This window comes from Urocampus carinirostris, chromosome 7 (genome assembly GCF_059441175.1).
Source record: "Urocampus carinirostris isolate Australia breed hairy pipefish chromosome 7, RoL_Ucar_1.0, whole genome shotgun sequence".
NCBI classification, from domain to species: domain Eukaryota; kingdom Metazoa; phylum Chordata; class Actinopteri; order Syngnathiformes; family Syngnathidae; genus Urocampus; species Urocampus carinirostris.
In genome coordinates, this window is record NC_142355.1 from 3,785,162 (window position 1) to 3,806,691 (window position 21,530).

Sequence of the window (21,530 nt, forward strand, 5' to 3'; positions counted from 1 at the left end):
CTCATGCAGGGCTGGTTCCACTCCCTGGATTACACCGACGGAAAGATCAAAATCGGGGTTGAAAGGTTGGCTTGACTTCATTGTCCTCTTCAATTTGAAATAACAGATTCAAGTAATTGTATTTAAATGGACTTATTATATGGTTTGTTTCTGCTGATAGGGTGGAAAATGAACCGGAAAAAAAAGAAACTTGATATTTTTACAAAATTAAAACTAAGTATAAGCAATAAAGAAGGACAGACTTTTTCTTCTGAGAACAGTAAAAACAAGCGCGAGACTTCGGCAGTTCCCTGAGGATTTTTATTATAATAAAAAAGATAAAAAAATATGTGTGCACTTTCAAATTGTATGACAATCTCATCTCATTAGCTGCACCGCTTATCCTCAGTAGGGTCGCGGGAGTGCTGGAGCCCATTCCAGCAATCATCGGGCAGTGGGCAGGGGACACCAGCCAATCGCAGGGCGCATAAGGACAGACAACTCGCTCATTCACACCTAGGGACAATTTGGACCGGCCAATTCACCTGAAATGCATGTCTTTGGAATGTGGGAGGGACCGGAGTACCCGGAGGAAACCCACGCAAGCACAGGGAGAACATACAAACTCCGCACAGGAAGTCCGGTAGCTGGGTTTGAACTGTGCCTGCACACACGCTAACCATTGCGCCGCCGTGCTGCCCTGTATGACAATCTCATCTCATCTCTCATCTCATTAGCTGCACCGCTTATCCTCAGCTAGAGCCCATCCCAGCAATCATCAGGCAGTGGGCAGGGGACAGCCCGAACTGGTTGCCAGCCAATCGCAGGGCACACAGGGACAGACAACTCGCTCGCTCATTCACACCTAGGGACAATTTGGACCGGCCAATCCACCTGAAAAGCATGTCTTTGGAATGTGGGAGGAAACCGGAGTGCCCGGAGGAAACCCACGCAAGCACGGGGAGAACATACAAACTCCGCACAGGAAGTCCGGTAGCTGGATTTGAACCCACACAGGAGGTTCCCAAGACCTTAGAACTGTGCCTGCACACACGCTAACCACTGCACCGCCGTGCTGCCCTGTATGACAATCATTAAGGTAATATACCAAAGGGGCAGAACACAGAAGTTAGTGGAAAATTCCCAAGACACCAGCTTCAGACCCGTCCATTTTCTGGAGGTGAATACTGCAGATGGTTTGATAAGACTCAATGCCTCCTTCCCAATGGTAGTCAAAAAACACTTAAAGCATTGTAGAGACTGTATAACAACTGGATAAATTGATATATTGTGGCAACAAGTACAGTGGAACCTCGGTTTTCGAACGCCTCTCAGTTCGAACAAATCGGTGTTCGACCAAAAATTTCGAGAAATCCTTGCTTCGCTGTTCGGTCAAATAATCGGAGTTCGAACGCCGGTAATGCGTGAGTGCGTACGCTAGAGTGCGATGCTGAGCGGCGTACGGGTGGAGATCGCGTAGATCGCCCCCACCCCTCGTGACCAACTGTTATCACGTGCGCACTTGCCTCTTTTTGCTTTCGCTTTTAATATCGGTGAACGGGGTGTTTTAGCCCCTAACTATGCCTCCGAAGAAGGTCGGTGCAAGCAGGACAGGTGGAAAAAGAAAAGTTGTTGGTACAACTATTGCCTTTAAGAAAGACATAAAAGCTAAATATGAAAGAGGTATGCGAGTTTCCGATCTTGCTAGGGGGAATACAGCATGCGCCTTCTGCTGACCACCACAAAGGCAAGAAATCGTATTCATAATTCTTTTCTTTATCTTTTTTTTTTACACGTTCTTTCGTACGGAAGATTGTGATAACGCGAACGTACGATTAGCCTGGGTTATCTTTATGATTCGAGGTAAACATTCAGGGTGTTGGAACTGAGCCCAAATATCAGGGTGTTGGAACGGAGCCCCCTTTCCAATAAAGCGCTAGCCACTTGTGGTGCTAAATGACTTGTAAACGACCTGATTTTTTTATTTTTACACGTTCATGTTAGCGTAATCTTTCGTACGGAAGATTACGATAACGCGAACGTACGATTAGCCCGGGTTAGCTTCATGTTTACGTTAAACATTCATGGTAAACATTCAGGGTGTTGGAACGGATTAAAACGATTTACATTATTTTTAATGGGAAAAATGATTTCGGTGATTGAACAAATCGGTTCTCAAACAGGGTTCTGGAACGGATTATGGTCGAGAACCCAGGTTCCACTGTACATTCAAATATCTGGATGGCATACCTGTCAACCGGTACGTTTTTGCCGTACAAAGTACGTTTTTTTATGCATTTTAAGACGAGTAAGACGTACAAGGAAATCTGTACGGAAAAACGCAAATTTGTCAATGATGGGTACCATCCGGTATACACCGACTATCACCAAACGGCAAATCAATCAAGTCAAACGAGTTCGCCGCGGTAGCCTCTATCTCGGTATTGTTTTTTTTCGTTGCAAACGAAGCGAGCGGTGTGATGCTACTGTGCGCATGCGTCTGCCACCTGGGGATTTCCCATCATGCATCAACCCCCCCCCCAAAAAAAAATATGGTGTACGATTATTTTGTATTTTGTACGGGAAAATACGACAGCTTGTACGGGCATGGAGCCCTGGAGCTTGACAGGTATGGGATGGTCGTAAGGGGCGACAACATCAAGTATAGCCTTTGTGTTGGTGTTTTTTTTTTTAAATTAACCCGGTCAATACTTACACCTATATTGATAATGTCTTGTTTTTCGTTTAAAGTTTAATCAATGCAGATTTTTGTGTGGCGGGCTGCTTGATTGCGTACGGAGCCGTGCTTGGGAAAGTGAGTCCTGTCCAGCTGATGGTCTTGACACTGTTTGGCATCACGTTGTTTGCTGTGGAGGAATACATCATCCTCAATCTCATACATGTAAGTCCGAAGACTTCTAAGCAATGTTCCCTGTCATTTTCCAGGAGTCTGAGCGATCACACAAAGTCGGTGAGCAACGCTTGAAACAACGGTTAGCAACGGCAATCCCAAGTGTGGCAACTAAGTCATTATCAAACATGTCCAAAACTTGACATTTTGCTGAGTTTCCGGCAATGCAAATTTTTTTTTCACTTTTGAATGAATGTACTATTGCAATGGTTGCAAACGGCCTACAAATGTCGTTTGTTTTTACAGTTCTTTCACAAGATTTCCATTCATTTTTTTTCCTGGTATCTTTCGTGGCATAATACTAACATTTTTGGGCGCTTATTTAGTCGTTTGCACGATACACAACTATATTTAATCATATTTTTTTAGTGGAAGTACAATATTGGCAACACGATTGACTTGATATCATTGGAAATTATTTGAATGCAACACAAACTTTTTCTCTTTTTCCTTGTTTTTTTTCTATTTTATTTTAATTCACCTTTAGACAAACAGAAATAAAAGCTGGACCAATGCAATTAACGATGTACCAGAGTATAAGCATTCTTAGTTGACCCGATAAAATAACATTTTGTTGTCCATCCATTAACTGCAGCATTTATTCTCAATAGGGTCGCGGGGGTGCTGGAGCCCATCCCAGCTATCTTTCTACTTTTTTTAAATTCCTTTAAAAAAAAAACTTTTTTCCTAGCTGTTACTTTTTTTCTTTTTGTTCTCTATTTACTTTTTTCCTTTGTTTCCTTCTTTTCTTTTCTGGCTTTTTTCTAAATTTGTCCTTCTTTTTTCTCTTCCTTTTGTTTCTTTTTTCTCAGCTTTTCACTACTTTTTCATTTTGGTATTTTTTTCTTTTCTGTTGTATTCCCCCTTTCCTTTAAGTCATTTTGTGCGTAATTTTACATAATATTTGGTCATATAGGGATGAAAGAAGCAAAAACAACCTGAAGAGCTGTTTAGGACCCAAAAGAGCCGGTTCCTTATAGTGAGCCAAGCCGAAGAAGCCGGTTCTCGAAAAACTCTACTTACTTTACTCAACTTCGTTCTACTTCGACATTAACTTCAAAATACCACATTTAGAACACAACGTCAGGGGAACCCGTGTATTTTTACCTTCATGCACTGTTCCTTTGACTTAATTTGCTTCTTAATTAGCAATTTTGAGCCCTGATTTTTGTGAGCTGGCTAGGTTTTGCACGCAGCTTAGAGGAAACATTGCTTATAAGTATATCAAAAAACCGCTTTGTGCCCAACTTCTGCTTGTTGGACGGTAGGCCCGAGATGCGGGAGGTTCCATGGTGATCCACACGTTTGGCGGTTATTACGGTCTGGCCATCTCGTGGATGCTCTATCGACCCAACTTGGACCAGAGCAGTCGTCTGCAGGGCTCCGTCTACCACTCTGACGTCTTCGCTATGATAGGTAGACCGACGACGCCATCACACAGCGTGGGTTGCTGCATTTTTTGACTCCATGTCCGCCTTCTTTTGACGTTTAACGTCCAGGAACTCTCTTCCTGTGGATGTTCTGGCCCAGTTTCAACTCGGCGATCACTGACCACGGGGACGGGCAGCATCGGGCCGCCATCAACACCTACCTGGCATTGGCTGCGACAGTGCTCACCACCGTGGCCTTCTCAAGCCTCTTTCAGAAGCACGGCAAGCTGGACATGGTAACCATCACTTAGATCAGGGGTGGCAAACTCATTTTAGTGTGGGGGACACATGCTAGACGAAACATTCTCACGGGGGACGGACTAGGAAATTAATAGCGTATAAAGTTTGCCTTAGCTAGAGGCTTAGGGTCTGTTTGGAGGGCCACGAATACATTATGATTCAGGGATGTAAGATACGATTATATAGATATAGATATAGATATAGATATAGATATAGATATAGAGATAGATAGATTTTTATTTTCTTTGTCATTGTATGTGTTTGTCTTGCTGTCGGTCACCCCTCTTGAAGGATATGACCAAGATAGATAGATAGAGAAAGAGAGAGAGAGAGAGAGAGAGAGAGAGAGAGAGAGAGAGAGAGAGAGAGAATGCACGCAAACTCGATCCGGGGATCGATGGTCGCGGAAGTAGATTGAAATTAGAACTAAAGAGTGGTCAAAATCTAACAGATCAGGCCGAAAACAAAACTGGATCAAACACAGGCAAATTCACAGAACTAGGCATATTACACAGAGTTTAGCAGAAGTTTCGCTGACGCTCTGACACCAGGTAACTCGCAAGACCGCGTTTAAGTAGTCCGGATGCAATCTGTCAACGCGTCTCAGCTGGTGTCAGTGGGCGGGGCCAATTGGGCGCCGTGGCAACCGTGACAGAACCTGATGCCACACAGCGGGGACCAATTGGGCGCCATAGCAACCATGACACTGACGCTGTTTTCAACAGCGCCGTTTTACGCTCTCCGAGTCGTCTTTCGGATTGTGTGTCAGCATACTCTTGCGGTCCACCTAAATTGATGGTGTTGGCCACATTTGACCCATGGGCCTTAAGCACCGTGAAAGAACTGCCGCCGAAACTCTTATAGGCAATGGCAGGATAGAGATTCCAGTTTTTATTTTATTTTACTCTTCGTTAACAAACAAACTCATCCGTTTTAGTATCTTGTCGTTATAGAGTTGTTAAGAGATCACGGAAGTTGGTGTGGTGAAGGTGGCGTGTAAGAATGTTTGTTGCCCATATGTAACATTACAAACTAACACCCTACCTACAAGACTCCACACGGCCATCTATAGATTTCAACCTTTTGATATGTACGAGGTCCCGGGTTTCGGCACCAATAAATGTCGGATTTGATAAAGATATAAACTCATTGCTGGGAAAAATATACAAGTAGAGACATTTATAAAGTTTAAAACTACTTCGCGAATGCAGGGGTTCGGCCTAAGCGGCCAACCAAGATGGCGGCCGGAGTTTATATCTTTATCAACTCCGACAGTTTGACACATGCGGCTTAGATGCTAGCGGTGGATGGGATGAAGTTCTGTTTTCTGTACGAGCAAGTGTTCCTTTTTCTGCTCAGGTTCACATTCAGAACTCCACTTTGGCTGGCGGTGTCGCTGTTGGGACCGCAGCCGAATTCATGCTGATGCCCTACGGTTCTTTGATAGTTGGCTTCTGCTGCGGCATCATCTCCACCTTGGGTTATGTTTTTCTCACGGTATTTGTCATTCCTTTTTTTCAGCTTCATTAGGGTTTGGAATGTTGGCTGAGTTAGTTCCAGTCTATGCTAATGCCAACAAATATTTCCAATGTCAGGGCCAGGGTTGGGTAGGGTTACTTTAACTTGATTACTTTCAATTACTTTTGGATGACTCCAATACCAAATATGCTAATAAAAGACAAAAGTAACTAACTATGAATAAAATGACTAAATTTTGTGCAGGCTTGGGGAGTAACGGAATACATGGAACGGCAAAACTGTTTGGATTTATTTTCATTTTGTTTCTGCCGCATTTTATGTTAGTTTTACCGGAGATCAAAGAGATCAAAGCCAGGAGAGAAAGCTTACCACGTGTTGTGAGTCATAATTTTATTCATATTTAGTTCATTTTGTCTTTTATTAGCATGAACAGAAAATGATACCGGTACTTAACATTTAATGCAGACCTGCAGAGTCCAGGTGCCTGTTGAAAGTAATCCAAGGAAAAAAGTGTATATTTCCAAAGGTAAGGGTGGGAAAAATATATATCCACTATTGTCCGCCGCATCCACAAACAGGTCTCCCCTTTTACTCCACTTCCCGTCAGCCCGCGTTTGCCCCGCCCCTTCTTTCTCATTTGCTCGTACAAAACATATCAGAATAAGTTTCTAAAATAAATACATTACAAAAATATGCAGTTGCAAATACATATTATATATACATGGTTACACATATTTACAAAGAAAGACGGTACACCGAGAGAGTTTTCAAAGCTTTAATAATATTATTATAACTTTCATCCCAAACCGTGCCTGTGAAGGGTAGCAAGACGCTACTAGGAACACGCTCGCAACACAGCAAACTACTCTGTTAAAAAAACATTCCGTATTTGTTGTGAGCACGGTAAGCCGTCCTCATCTTCCTCCTTATAGCTGATGTCATCAAAGTCGTCTTCCTTTAGTCTAGGAAAGAGTCTTTGTCATATAGACGTCGTCCCACGCTCCCCTATTCAAAAACGCGCTAACGTCACGCTCGCAAAGGAATCTTTGCGCGTGATAGCTCTGTTTCCTTCTATATCGGACTGCCCGATTGCGTTTAGCTTGAATGTTGCGTCATGTGTCTTTCTTTTTGCAATTTGCACGATGAAGATATGTCTACGCTAATTTATCGTATTTTCCGCACTATAGGGCGCACCGGGTTATAGGGCGCACCCCCAAAAAATAGTTTTTGGTCCTATATCTTCCATAGATAAGGCGCACCAGATTATAAGGCGCTACAATGGGAACGTGGACAAAACAGTCAGATAGTTCAGTCAAACTTCTTACCCCCTTAACATTCCCAAAGCTTGCAAAGAAGCAAATAAGTGTCGTAGACACGTGCGGATGCGGTGTCTATCCGAGGCTTCGAATAACTTCAGCCAATAGCGATCGATTTAACGGATGATTGACACATCTTTTTCGGCCAATTGCAGGGTTTGTTTTGGCCCTCTAGCCAATCCGAGGCTCCGAATAACTTCAGCCAATAGCGATCGATATGACTGATGATTGACACATCTTTTTCGGCCAATTGCAGGGTTTGTTTTGGCCCTCTAGCCAATCCGAGGCTCCGAATAACTTCAGCCAATAGCGATCGATATGACTGATGATTGACACATCTTTTTCGGCCAATTGCAGGGTTTGTTTCGGCCCTCTAGCCTATCCGAGGCTCCTAATAACTTTAGCCAATAGCGATCGATTCAAATGATTATTGACAAATTGGTTAGCCAATGAAACGCCGGTATATAAATGCCAGCATACACCGCGGACTACTCCACGTTCGGGGGAAAATTCGAGTCGGCGGCTGTTGCGTAAGTATTTAATATTGAGCCATATATAAGGCGCACTGTATTATAAGGCGCATGGTCAGCTTTTGAAAAAAATTACGACTTTTAGGTGCGCCTTATAGTGCGGAAAATACGGTAATTTGTGCACAAGCTTAAAAGTTGCAGTCTAAATCTTACCTCTTGTACTCGAGCGCCGCTGGCAGCCGTTAGAAATATTACATAAATTGGCCGCATCACTGAATAAGCCGCAGGTTTGAAAGTTTGGGAAAAAAGTAGCGGCTTATAGTCCGGAATTTACGGTAAATCAACTCCCGTTGAACATACGGATAGCAGAAGGGTAAAAACTCTCTTTAAGACGTGAAGTCTTGCTCGCAATGGAGCGAAGACGGCGACCTGACGGCAGGTAATCAGAGTACCTGCGAGCAGGGTGACTGGGATCGTCTATCATTTTTAGTGTCCGTTTTCTAGTTCGATCGATGTAGATACTTTGCAGGGACGGGAGGCCAGTACCTATTATTTCCTCTGCCGTCCTCACTACTGATTCCACCTTTGACAAATCTTTCTGATTGACGCGACCAAACCAAACTGTGATTGACCGAGTTAAAACGGGTTCAATGATAGCATGATAAAAATTAACTAGAATGAATTGACGGACTCCGAATGATTTGAGTTGACCAAGGAAGTAGAGCCTTTGCCTGGCTGACTTTACAATATCAATAGCATTGAGTCCATGAGAGGTCAGCTGACAAGTAAGTACCCAGAAACTTGAATGAATGGACCAGTTCCACCTCACTACCATTAATTGACAGTGGCACGTGCGGGGAGGCTTAGTACGGAAATCTATTATCATCTCCTTAGTTTTACCTACATTCAATAACAGATTACTCTCATGACACCAGGTAGAAAGTGAATCAATTTCTGCTCGGTATTCGTTTGTGTTTGGCTCCACTTCGGTATCATAAGTCTCGGACCATGGGTCATAATTTGGACATCCTGATTTATGCTCATCCATTGAAGCGTCACACTTCTCTCACAGCCTTTTATGGAAAAGCACCTGAAGATCCAGGACACGTGCGGCATCCACAACCTCCACGCTATGCCGGGCGTCATTGGCGGCATTGTGGGAGCTATCACCGCCGCGGCTGCGTCCGAATCGGTTTATGGTAAAGAAGGGTGAGAAGGATTTGTGTGGATCTTGAGATTTCAGATGAAGTGAGCCTGTTGATGAAACTTGGTATGTATATTTTTCCCATGATAGGCTTATTAACACCTTTGACTTTGAGGGTGATTTCGAAGGGATGACTCCCACTAGGCAGGGTGGTCACCAAGCTGCTGGCATCTGTGTGGCTGTCTGCTTCGGTGTAGGTGGAGGCATCATGGTTGGTAAGCTACCATGTCAAGTCAAGTCAAGTCAACTTTATTTGTATAGCCTTTAATCACAAAGAGTCTCAAAGGGCTGCACAGTTTTTTGCACAGACTATTATTTCAGACTATTATGACACCATCCCCTGATCTGGAAACAACATGAGGGTAAGGAAAAACTCAAAAACCTCAACATGAGGAAAATGAAGAAACCTTGAGAAGGAACCGCACATGTGGTATCCCCCTTTCAGGATTACACAGATCATGTCCACAAAAAGTATAGGTTATTCATATGCTTTAGAGTAGAAGTGTGTTTTAAGCTTAGATTTAAACATTTCCACTGAGGTTGCAGATCGGATCTCAGAGGGAAGAGCATTCCACAGCACCGGTGCCCGGATGGAGAACGCTCTCGAACCTGCGGAACACTTCTTGGCTCTTGGGATCACCAGAAGACCGGCGCTTTCAGAATGAAGGCTTTGGACCGGAACATAGGGGGAAATTTAATCTGAAAGATATGAGGGAGCAAGTCCATGTACGATTTTGTATAATACTAAGAGAACCTTGAAATCACTTATTAGGTTAACAGGGAGCCATTGCAGGTTAGCCAAAATCGGCGTGATGTGATCGGACTTTTTTGTCCTAGTTAAAAGCCTCGCTTCAGCATTTTGCACCAGCTGAAGACTCTTGATTCTGGACTTTGGGAGACCGGAGAGTAGTGCATTACAGTAATCGAGACGGGAGGTAACAAAAAAAAATGAATTCTAATCTCCACATCCGACTGAGACAGCATAAGACAAATTTTAACAATGTTGCGAAGATGGAAGAAAGCGGTTCTAGTCATTTTTTCACATGTGTTTGAAAGGACAGATCGGGGTCAAATAGGACCATAATTCCATAATTGTTTTTGTCTGGTTTTAAAATGGCTTTTCTTTCTTTGCAGGTTGTATTCTGAGATTACCCATTTGGGGGGACCCGGCCGATGACAACTGCTTTGATGATGAACCCTACTGGGAGGTCTGCATCCGCCGATAGCTTTCTAATATTTTCCAAGTTGGGTTGAGAGTAAAAGCAAAAGAAAATGTTAAACAAAATTAGCTTATTTTATGCATAAAATGCCAACACTCTATTGTTACAGCATAACACAATCCAGAATATTGGAAAAACAAACATGTGCTTGTTCAAAGCCCAAACGTTTAATATTTGACCATTAGATGGCACTGTCTAACGCACAGGTGTCAAACAGGCGGCCCGCGGGTCAGATCAGGCCCGCTAAGGGATTGAATTCAGCCCGTGAGACAACACTCAGAGAAGCGCAAGAGAAAAACAAGCTGCAGGTTGAAATATGTCAACTTAATGTTGCCAAAGCCAGGTGCCTCGAACAAAGACACTGTACTTGTATTTCTTTTTCTTTCTCTCTCTCTCTCCCTCTTTTCCACCCTTTTCTCCCACTCTCTGTCTCTTTCACTCACTGTGTCTCTCTTTTTCTCGTCCTTTGTTGCTCTTTATCTCTTTCTCTCTCTGTGTCTTTTTAACTTCTTTTGCTCTAACTTCCTTTTTTTCCTTTTCTCTCTTTTCTCTTTCTCTCTTCCTACCCTTCGCACTTTCTTTTCTCTTTTCTCTCCTTCTGTCTTTCTATTTCTCTTTGGATTTCTTTCCCCCTCTCTCAAGACTTCTCTTTTTATCTCTTTTGTTTCTCACGCTCTCTCCCTTTTTTTCTTTCTTTGTCCCGCCCTCTCTCCTTTTCCCTCCCTCTTTCTCTTATTTCTTTATCGCTCTTTTTCTTTCTCTTTAATTGAGAATTCAGATCTTATCTCCGGAGGCAGGGCATTCAATAGCATTCCGGAGGCAGGGCATTCCATAGCACCGAGGCCCGGATGGAGAACGCTCTCAAGCGTGCAGACTTCTTGGCTCTCGGAGTCACAAGTAGACCAGCATTTTCCGAGCGCAGACTCCGTGCAGGAACATAGGGGGAAATCAAATCATAGAGATTCACCCGTCAATCTATGTTGCTACCCTCACCTATCGTCATGAACTATGGCTCATGACTGAAAGAACACAATCCTGGATACTAGTGGCTGAAAAGAGTTTTCTGCGCAAGGTGGCTAGGCTCTCCCTTCGGGATAAGGTGAGAAGCTTAGTCATACAGGAAGGACTCGGTGTAGAACCGCTGCTCCTCCGCATTGAGAGGATTGAGAGCCTCCTGGACGCCTCCCATGGGAGGTGTTCCGGGCATGTACCACCAGCAAGAGGCCCCGGGGACGACCCAGGACACGCTGGAGAGACTATGTCTCTAGGCTGGTCTGGGAACGCCTCGGGTATCCATCGGATGAGCTAGATAAAGTGGCTGGGGATAAAGAGGTCTGGGCTTCCCTGCTGATGCTTCTGCCCCGGCGAAACAGCCCTGGATAATCGGAAGAAAATGGATGTATAAGACTTATTATGTACGATGCCGTTCTAAAGAAGCTGGCAGAGGTAGTCGAAGGTTGCAGACAGCCAGCCAGCTCCTCCATCAAATCACCTCATCCAGTTTGCAAGGGCTGGCGACAACGTTCGCAAAAACACCAATGCTCCTCGCCCGCTACACTCTGGAAGGCTCCTCTCGCCAGGGATGATGAGGGGGGGGTTTGGTTGTGAGGGTCAAACAGAGTTGCCGGATACAACCGAATGTTTGATCTTACATTACACATAGTCCAGTGTTTTTCCGAATTGCTCAGTCCACAATTGAATGGATTTAGGAGTACAGTCCATAAACATGCCCGATTAAAGTCACCGTCGACGATAAAGCTCCGTTGGGGTGTGCAAGCTGCTGTTTGATGATAGCAGCGGGCAGGAGATTTAGCGCTATGCTAACGTTAGCATCCGGTGAAACTGTTAGCGGTGGAAATTATACAGCAAACACAAAGACCACAGTTAACTCTCCCGGTACATAGAAGGGTCTGCACGATACTGCTAGAAACTCCATATCGAGTGAGCAGTGTGTGTCAATGGTTCGGCTATTATTGTAGCGCGTAGTCTCCAACCCCTGTTTTTACCGGAGGCTTCGTCTCGTTCGAGCCGGTGATGTAATGCGGCGTCGGGAAAGCCAAGACTCCGTGATGGCAAAAAAAAAATCCTCCAATTCCGGACGTTGTTGGTGGCGATCCGCAGCTCAATTCACTCATTGTGGACGATGGATCTGGCGTAGGTTGAACATGCTTGGGAGCGCTGGTCTGTGTGGTCGCCTTCTTAGCTTAGCCTAAGCTTAGCTCAGCCTTTGCTCCGTCGTTGTCATTGTCGGCAGGCGGGCAAATTTTCCAGGGAGATCCGGTGGTCTCTGTATATCCCTCGGGATGTAGTGGATATTATTGTAAATGCGAAGGGAGTCGAAGGGAAAATAAGAGGGATCAACCGTGATGGTAGGTTGGACTAGGTGTGAAAATGGCCGCTCAAATGAATACGTCGATCCAAACATTGGCAATACAGCAATACTCACACGCCTCAGTGTGCGGTACGTGACTGGAAGCGCGTTCCAAGTTTTGAGGACCGACTCGTCTTCGGTTTGAAGTTTGTTCATTTCTGTCCACATGTGCTTGCTCGCCAACTCCGCTTTCTGTCGTGCAGTTCTTTCCAACTCTTCATTCAGTGATTTGAACTTGTTCATCCACATCTTCAATGCAAAGGCAGCATGCTCGAAGTGCCGCTTTACATTCAACCGTTTCATCGATACAATTTCGTCATTGCGAATTAGGCATACCTCTCCACAAAGGCAAATTCTTCGGTCCATTCGTCCTGAAATGTACACTATTCATCTTCTTTTTTTTCGTTTCGCCATCTTCTCTGTCGAAGGGTTAGCTTTGAGCTAATGACCAAGTTCTAAGGGACGCACAGGGGGGCGTGTACCTGTGCCCCCAGCAACGGCCCAGTATTGGCCAACGTAGGGTATTATCATCCAATTAAAATAATAGACAATCGCTCATGCAACCGGAACTCTGCACAACAGACCTGGGCACTCCGGTCCTGGAGGGCCATACGTCCTGCCAGATTTTGAAGTTTGCTCTTCTTTAACTCAGGTGATACAAATTATAACCCCGTTAGCGAGCTAGCAAGTGCTTGTTAACGATACTAGTGATTGGAATCACCTGTATTGGATCAGAGAAACCTCAAAAATCATGCAGAACATACGGCCCTCCAGGACCGGAGTGCCCAGGTCTGCTGCACAAGACACGAGCAGTAGAAAATCGATGGATGGATTCAAACAAAAGATCATTTTTTTTAAACCCCAACCTCAGATTTGCGAGCCATATATTATCATCAAAAGAACCACATCTGGCTCGCGAGCCATAGGTTCCCGACCCCTGACCTAGGGCATCAGTGGGGTTGGCAGGGAGATTTCTCAGCCATCGCTCCGCCACCGGGAAATGTCCTGGGGTTAAAGGAGCGAAACATCAATGACCGGTGGTGGAGCAGGAAGACTACAATCCTGTATTTCCATTTGTACAATACACTTTTATCATGTAGTCTCTTTATGCTACATACAGACGCTTGACTGGGATGTACTTCTTGCATATGAGTGTCAATATTGGACAGGCAGTAGCTCAGGAGGTAAAGGGCTCGTCTTGGGATCAAGGGATCCCAGTTCGAATCCTGTCCGTGTTACATGTCGAAGTGTCCTTGGGTAAGACACTGAACCCCTTATACCCTCAATAAGCAGGTTAGCGCCTACATGGCTGCAAGGCCGCTATTGGGAAATGTGGAGCACGTTGTAAAGCGCTTTGGGATGTCATTGACTTGAAAAGCGCTATATAAATGCAGATCATTTCATATCAGATTTGGGAATTGGACTATGTTGGATATTGGAAATCCTCAATCAAACACTAACCTTTGGTTCCTACCAAAATTATTCCAGGTCCAAGTTTCATTTCATCCAGTTTCTGTAATAGAACTGATCATATTTTCCGCAGGTGCCTGAAGATGAGGAGAGTATTCCACCAGTCCTGCAGTACAACAACCATATGCTCAACAAAGATGTGTAAGTGTTTTACTTTGAATGCCAAAAGGTCGCAAATAAAAAAAGAAAAGTCATGATATCAGTTAGATCACCAGTGGAAATTCGGACAAAATCATGATCTTGTAATATTACCTAGCTTCAGTAACATGTGTTAGGTGGTCACTTTTAGTGTCCATGGAATGGATTCTTCCATGTGCTTTTTAGCACTCGTTTTTGTCTAAAATAAATGGATCAAGGGCAATGTTCCCTGTAATTTTCCACGGGTCTGAGCGTTCACACAAAATCAGTGAGCAACGCTTGAAACAACATTGAGCAACAGCAATCCCAAGTGTGGCAACTAAGTCATTAGCAAACATGTACAAAACTTGACATCACGTTACATTTTGCTGAGTTTCCGGCAATGCAAAATTATTTTTCACTTTTGAATGAATTGACTCATGTACGATTGCAAAGGTTGTACGGCCTACAAACGTCGTTTGTTTTTACAATTCTTTCACAAGATTTCCATTTCTTTTTTTCCTGGTATCTTTTGTCGCATAATCCTAACATTTTTGGGGGCTTATTTAGTAGGTTGCAAGATACAGAACTGTATTTAATCACATTTTTTAGTGGAAGTACAATGTTGGCAACAAGATTGGTATAATTGGAAATGATTTGAATGCAACACAAACTTTTTCTTCTTTTTCTCTGATTTTTTCTATTTTTTAAATTCCTTTAAAAAAAAAATCTCATTGTGTTTATTTTTTCCCAGCTGTTACTTTTTTCTTTTTGTTCTCTATTTACTTTTTTCCTACATTTCTTTCTTTTCTTTTTTTCTGGCTTTTTTTCTAAATTTTTCCTTCTTTTTTTTCTCTTCCTTTTGTTTCTTTTTTTCTCAGCTTTTCACTATTTTTTCATTTTGGTATTTTTTTCTTTTCTGTTGTATTCCCCCCTTCCTTTAAGTCATTTTGTGCATAGTTTTACATAATATTTGGTCATGTTGGGATTAAAGAAGTAAAAACAACCTGAAGAGCCGTTTAGGACCCGAAAGAGCCGGTTCCTTTTAGTGAGCCGAGCCGAAGGAGCCGGTTCTCCACAAACTCTACTAACTTTACTCAACTTCGTTCTACTTCGACTCGACTTCAAAATACCGCGTTGAGGACACAACGTCAGGGGAACCCGTGTATTTTTACCTTCATGCGCTGTAACTTTGACTTAAGTCGCTTCTTAATTAGTAATTTGAGCCCTCATTTTTGTGAGCTGGCTAGATTTTCTTGTGTGCTGAGAATGTGCGAGCAGTGCGCAATTGGGCACGCGCGCAGCTTAGAGGGAACACTGCTTCAGTACCCTCTATGTTTCCCTAGGGGTAAAAATGTTTACCCACAGTGATAGGTGTATAGTTTAGTAGACAATCAACATCAGGAGAGAAGCCACCAATGGACGTTTAACTTGCAAGGAGAACAGGAGAGAATACAAACCTCAACTAGGCAATTCCAACCTGTTGTAAAAGCCCTTCCGAAGCTCTTCCTTTTTCTTAAATCTCCTAGGTTACAAAAGCAAGTCCGCCCAAAAGGTTGTGGGTATCAAAGAACAGCAATATGATTGGCCAATAGTGACAATGAAGTAAACAGTGCATAACAGCCAAAACAACGAAAAAAGTGAGGTATTTGGGTAAAAATAATGAACCTATGCAATCTCGTTTGCAGATGTCACAAAATTAAAAACAGAATCAACTCATCACACAGAAAACAGTAACGTTAATAACCAATTTTTGTCCAAGGTCTCTCTTAAATTCACTCAAAAAGCTGGGCAGCACGGCGGCGCAGTGGTTAGCGCTTGTGCGGCACAGGTCATGTCATGGGAACCTGTTGTGGGTTCAAATCCAGCTCCAGACTTCCTGTGCAGAGTTTGTATGTTCTCCCCGTGCTTGCGTGGGTTTCCTCCGGGCACTCCGGTTTCCTCCCACATTCCAAAGACATGCATTTCAGGTGAATTGTCCTTAGGTGTGAATGAGCGAATGAGTTGTCTGTCCCTGTGTGCCCTGCGATTGGCTGGCAACCTGTTCAGGGTGTCCCCTGCCCACTGCCCGGAGATGGCTGGGATGGGCTTCAGCCCCCCCGCGACCCTAATGAGGATAAGCGGTATGGCTGATGAGATGAGATGAAAATACTATGCATTTTTTAAATTTTTATATTTTTATATTTCTATATTTTTATATTTTTATATTTGAATTTTATATTCAACTAAAGAAGTTACCGAATATGGTTTAAAATTATTATTTTTTTTACCAAAAATATTTTCCCAGATAACTCTATTGATAAAAACATATATACCAACCTTGATTGATTAAAATGGGTCGAGGTAAGCTAAAACAATCTTGTTTTTTTATCTTGAAAATTGGATAATTCTTGTTTTGAGGGATTTCATTAAATAATATGTTTATTATAACCGAAAATGAGTGATACAAAGCACAAGAATACAAACTACAGAGACTCAAAGTGACCAAACTGCAGTGTTTTTATTCTCATTTTTTGCCCAGCTTTTCGCTGGGTTTTTTGTTTTGTTTTTACTGTTATGCTGAAACCGCAGTGTCTATTTTTTGACCACTAGGTGGCAGTGTTGTTTAATGCTGGTACGCTGTGCTCTGTCATGGCGGTGACCTCTGAGTATGGATTCCACTATTTTTATAAGAATTAAGATTGGTGTGATAGTTCATGTGTTTTTGCTTAGTATTCAAGTCAATGTTTTTTTCCTGAATTAGGTTTTTTTTCGTACCACCAGTATTCATTTTACCTGTGAAAAGTGATGGGTCCCGGGACTCTTGCATGTTTAAAAATCTATGGGTCCCAATAGAGATCTATGGGTCCCCAAAATTTAGTGTTATCGAGGTTGAAATTGGAAATCGGCGACAAATATATAATATAAATCTATATATTCATTCAGTTTTAATCATCAGAGTTTATTGGTAATACAAAGCATGTTATCACTTCAGATTTTTCAGTTCACAACAATATTGTACATTGTACAAAATAATATTGCTGAAATAATTATATTAATTTATATTTTCGTTCAGTTTTAATCATCACAGTTAATCGGTAATACAAAGCAGTTATCACTTCAGATTTTTCAGTTCACAAAATTTGTCACGGGACCAGACCAGATCGGAGGCAGGAGGCAGGAAGGGTGAACTCATTTCCGTTAACGATCAGTTACTTTTATTAAGGAAATAAAAGTCGTCCAACACTCAGGGACAAAAACAAAAACAGGCTTACAGGCAAACAGGAACTCAGACTAGGAATACTCACAAAACAGGTTTTTACTCAGAACAGGCAAGTACAGGTTTCCTCAAGTCAAACAGAACAGAATAATGCAAAGTAATGCAATGAACCCGCAACCGGCAATCCCCAAAACCCGTCCTTAAGAAGCACACACGCAAATTAGAAAATCTGCTACAGCCGGTGCCAAGGGGGCGGGGCCAGCCGGTCGCCACTGCGACCAAGCTGGACATGACAAAAATATTATACATTATACAAAATAATATTGCTGAAATATTAGTCTATATATTCATGCAGTTTTAATCATCACAGTTAATCGGTAATACAAAGCAGTTATCACTTCAGATTTTTCAGTTCATATATTCTTCATGGTTTGCTGTCACGCCACAGTTGTAATGCCTTCTCAAGGTCCAATCCATTATCGTCCTCCTTATAGCGTAACCAGTGATAGAATGCTAGGAAGGCTAGGAAAAAATAAACACAATGAGATTTTTTTTAAAGGAATTTTAAAAAATAGAAAAAAAAACAGGAAAAAAGAAGAAAAAGTTTGTGTTTCATTCAAAAAATCTCCAATTATACCAAGTGAATCTTGTTGCCAACATTGTACTTCTACTAAAAAAATGTGATTAAGTACAGTTCTGTATCTTGCAACCGACTAAATAAGCCCCCCAAAATACTAGTATTATGCGACAAAATATATCAGGAAAAAAAAGAAATGGATATCTTGTGAAAGAATTGTAAAAACAAATGACGTTTGTAGGCCGTACAACCTTTGCAATAATATATTAGTCAATTCATTCAAAAGTGAAAAATAATTTTGCATTGCCGGAAACTCAGCAAAATGTAACGTGATGTCAAGTTTGGGACATACTTGATAATGATTTATTTGCCACACTTAGGATTGCCGTTGCTCACTGTTGTTTCAAGCGTTGCTCACCGACTTTGTGTGAACGCTCAGACCCGTAAGGAAAATTACAGGGAACATTGCCCTTGATCCATTTATTTTAGACAAAAACGAGTGCTAAAAAGCACATGGAAGAATCCAATCCATGGACACTCAAAGTGACCACCTAACACATGTTTCTCCTCGTTTTTTTTTTTTTTTTGCCCACCTTTTCATGAGATTTTTATTTTTATTTTTTTGGGGGGTACCCTTACCAGCAAGATGGCCAACAAACAATCATGTCTGCTGCCTCATGTTGTGTCAAACGAATACAAATTTCTTGACCGAGGAATAATTAAAAAGCACATTTATATGATGGTCCAGGGCAGCGGAAAGAAAAAACAAAGAGTAATCAACACAGCTCAAAAGATCATTGGCTGCTCTCTACCCAGTCTAGAAGACATTGTATTTATTTTAATAATAACCTTTTTTTAAATAATCGTTTAAATGAAATTTGCGCGTTCCCAGATTTTTAAGGGGAGTGTGATGATATAAACACCACAAAACATATAAAGATGACTTATTTTTTAATATTAGTCATTATAAGTTTAATGGGTTGTAAATGATGCACCAAAATTAAGCAACTAAAACAAATGTCATGTTATTTATGTCAAGGAAGTTGCTGTTGCTTTTTTTGTCCTCCTGAGGGCAGCACCTGTTCACACTTGCACACACTTGCAATATTGACACGTCTGTTTTGTGTGTTTTTCTTTTATTATTTGTAAAACACACGCAGGGTTGGGTAGGGTAACTTTAACTGGATTACTTTCAATGACTTTTGGATGACTCCAATACCAAATATGCTAATAAAAGACAAAATAAACTAAATATGAATCAAATGATGACTCACAACACGTGGTAAGCTTTCTCTACTGGCTTTGATCTCTTTGATATCCGGCAAAACTCCAAACAGCTTGCCAACATCATTTTTGCCGTTCCGTGTATTCCGTTACTCCCCACGCCTGCACAAAATTTTGTCATTCTATTCATATTTAGTTTATTTTGTCTTTTATAAGCATATTTGGTATTGGAGTAATCCAAAAGTCATTGAAAGTAATCCAGTTAAAGTAACCCTACCCAACCCTGTTTACAGCACATATATAAAAGACACATTTCAGGTGATTCTTAAGAACAATCACTATCTTTATTTTCCTTTATCTTCTTTGTCTTCTTTCATCCTCACTGTTAAATGTGAAACTGGAGTGCCACATGCCATTTCGTTGTTACACTATGTTCAACCCATTTTGTAACAATGCCAATAAAGGTATATTCTATTCTATTCTATTCTCATCTCATCAGCTGCACCGCTTATCCTCAGTAGGGTCGCGGGGGTGCTGGAGCCCATCCCAGCAATCATCGGGCAGTGGGCAGGGGACACCCTGAACTGGTTGCCGGCCAATCGCAGGGCACACAGGGACAGACAACTCACCCGCTCATTCACACCTAGGGACAATTTGGACCGGCCAATTCACCTGAAATGCATGTTTTTGGAATGTGGGAGGAAACCGGAGTGCCCGGAGGAAACCCACGCAAGCACGGGGAGAACATGCAAACTCCGCACAGTAAGGCCGGGAGCTGGATTTGAACCCACGAAGGAGGTTCCCACGACCTCTATTCTATTCTATTCTATTCTGTATTTGTACAGGCCCTATTAACTAAATGATTTAAAATGCATTGAATTATCTTGATTGCCATTGATAAAAACCTTGTAAACGTTGCAAATAACAATATAATAATAATGCAACAATTTTGTTTCACGATGTGCCTGAATTTGCTTTTTTATTTTTTTCAGGACTGAGTCGAATTTCACCTTGGAGCAGAACTAACGTCGGATTTGTGGGAAACTTTTGATAATCCGTGTTTGAAAATCCTCCTTCCACTCCACAAATCTCTACATTTTCATCAAATTCAACGTTTTACCCGATATGTGTAAATAACAGTCCTATTGTTTGGTTGTATACTTAATTCCAGTAAGTTCAATTCTGTATTTACACAAAAGGAAGACACGATGATGCAAAAGTCTGTCGGATATTGTATATTCTTTGTTATTTTTTGGGGGGGGATTTATTGTTTGGCGATTATAGATTCCCATTTAGAAATATGGCAAATAAGTTAAAATATGGCACTATTTATTTGGCATTATTATTATTTATGCTTAATATTTGCTTGTGTGATAAAATGTAAATTTGAATAAACGATCTAAATATTTTGGGCTATTTTCTCTTCCCGCAGTGGTTAGCGCTTGTGCGGCACAGTTCACGTCATGGGAACCTGTCGTGGGTTCAAATCCAGCTCCAGACTTCCTGTGCGGAGTTTGTATGTTCTCCCCGTGCTTGCGTGGGTTTCCTCCGGGCACTCCGGTTTCCTCCCACGTTCCAAAAACATGCATTTCAGGTGAATTGGCCGGTCCAAATTGTCCCTAGGTGTGAATGAGCGGGTGAGTTGTCTGTCCCTGTGTGCCCTGCGATTGGCTGGCAACCAGTTCAGGGTGTCCCCTGCCCACTGCCCGGAGATGGCTGGGATGGGCTCCAGCCCCCCCGCGACCCTGATGAGGATAAGTGGTACGGCTGATGAGATGAGATGAGATTTTCTCTTCCTGGAATTGGTGTAGCATGTATGCAAAATTATAATGGATGCATACTCACTAAAATCAATATCAAGTACTCATGCTTTCAAACAGGGCAGCACGGCGACGCAGTGGTTATTGCGTGTGCGGCACAGTTCTGAGGTCGTGGGAACCTCCTGCGTGGGTTCAAATCCAGCTCCCGGCCTTACTGTGCGGAGTTTGTATGTTCTCCCCGTGCTTGCGTGGGTTTCCTCCGGGCACTCTGGTTTTGTGAATTGGCCGGTCCAAATTGTCCCTAGGTGTGAATGAGCGAGCGAATTGTCTGTCCCTTTGTGCCCTGCGATTGGCTGGCAACCAGTTCAGGGTGTCCCCTGCCCACTGCCCGATGATTGCTGGGATGGGCTCCAGCACCCCCGCGACCCTACTGAGGATAAGTGGTGAAACTAATGAGATGAGATGCTTTCAAACATAAAATTTTGTCCCATGTAAATAATTGCAAAAACCCATTTCTATGCGATAATATACCAGCGGTGGGTAAACTACACCACATACCCGAA

General features: G+C 42.5%; 1 protein-coding gene across 1 annotated transcript in view; it reads left to right on the plus strand.

The window, feature by feature from the left end:
- Positions 1–20,616, plus strand: part of rhcgb (Rh family C glycoprotein b) — a 27,667-nt gene extending 7,051 nt beyond the window's left edge. Inside the window, exons 2-11 of the mRNA XM_088339555.1 lie at positions 1–65; positions 2,731–2,881; positions 4,159–4,306; positions 4,390–4,556; positions 5,920–6,057; positions 8,898–9,034; positions 9,120–9,244; positions 10,164–10,237; positions 14,164–14,231; positions 20,200–20,616. The exon at positions 1–65 is cut by the window's left edge and continues 128 nt beyond it. Coding sequence (XP_088195681.1) covers positions 1–65; positions 2,731–2,881; positions 4,159–4,306; positions 4,390–4,556; positions 5,920–6,057; positions 8,898–9,034; positions 9,120–9,244; positions 10,164–10,237; positions 14,164–14,231; positions 20,200–20,233 — 1,107 coding nt within the window. The 3' untranslated portion in view covers positions 20,234–20,616. The remainder of the gene's footprint in view (positions 66–2,730; positions 2,882–4,158; positions 4,307–4,389; positions 4,557–5,919; positions 6,058–8,897; positions 9,035–9,119; positions 9,245–10,163; positions 10,238–14,163; positions 14,232–20,199) is intronic.
- Positions 20,617–21,530: the final 914 nt, after the last annotated feature.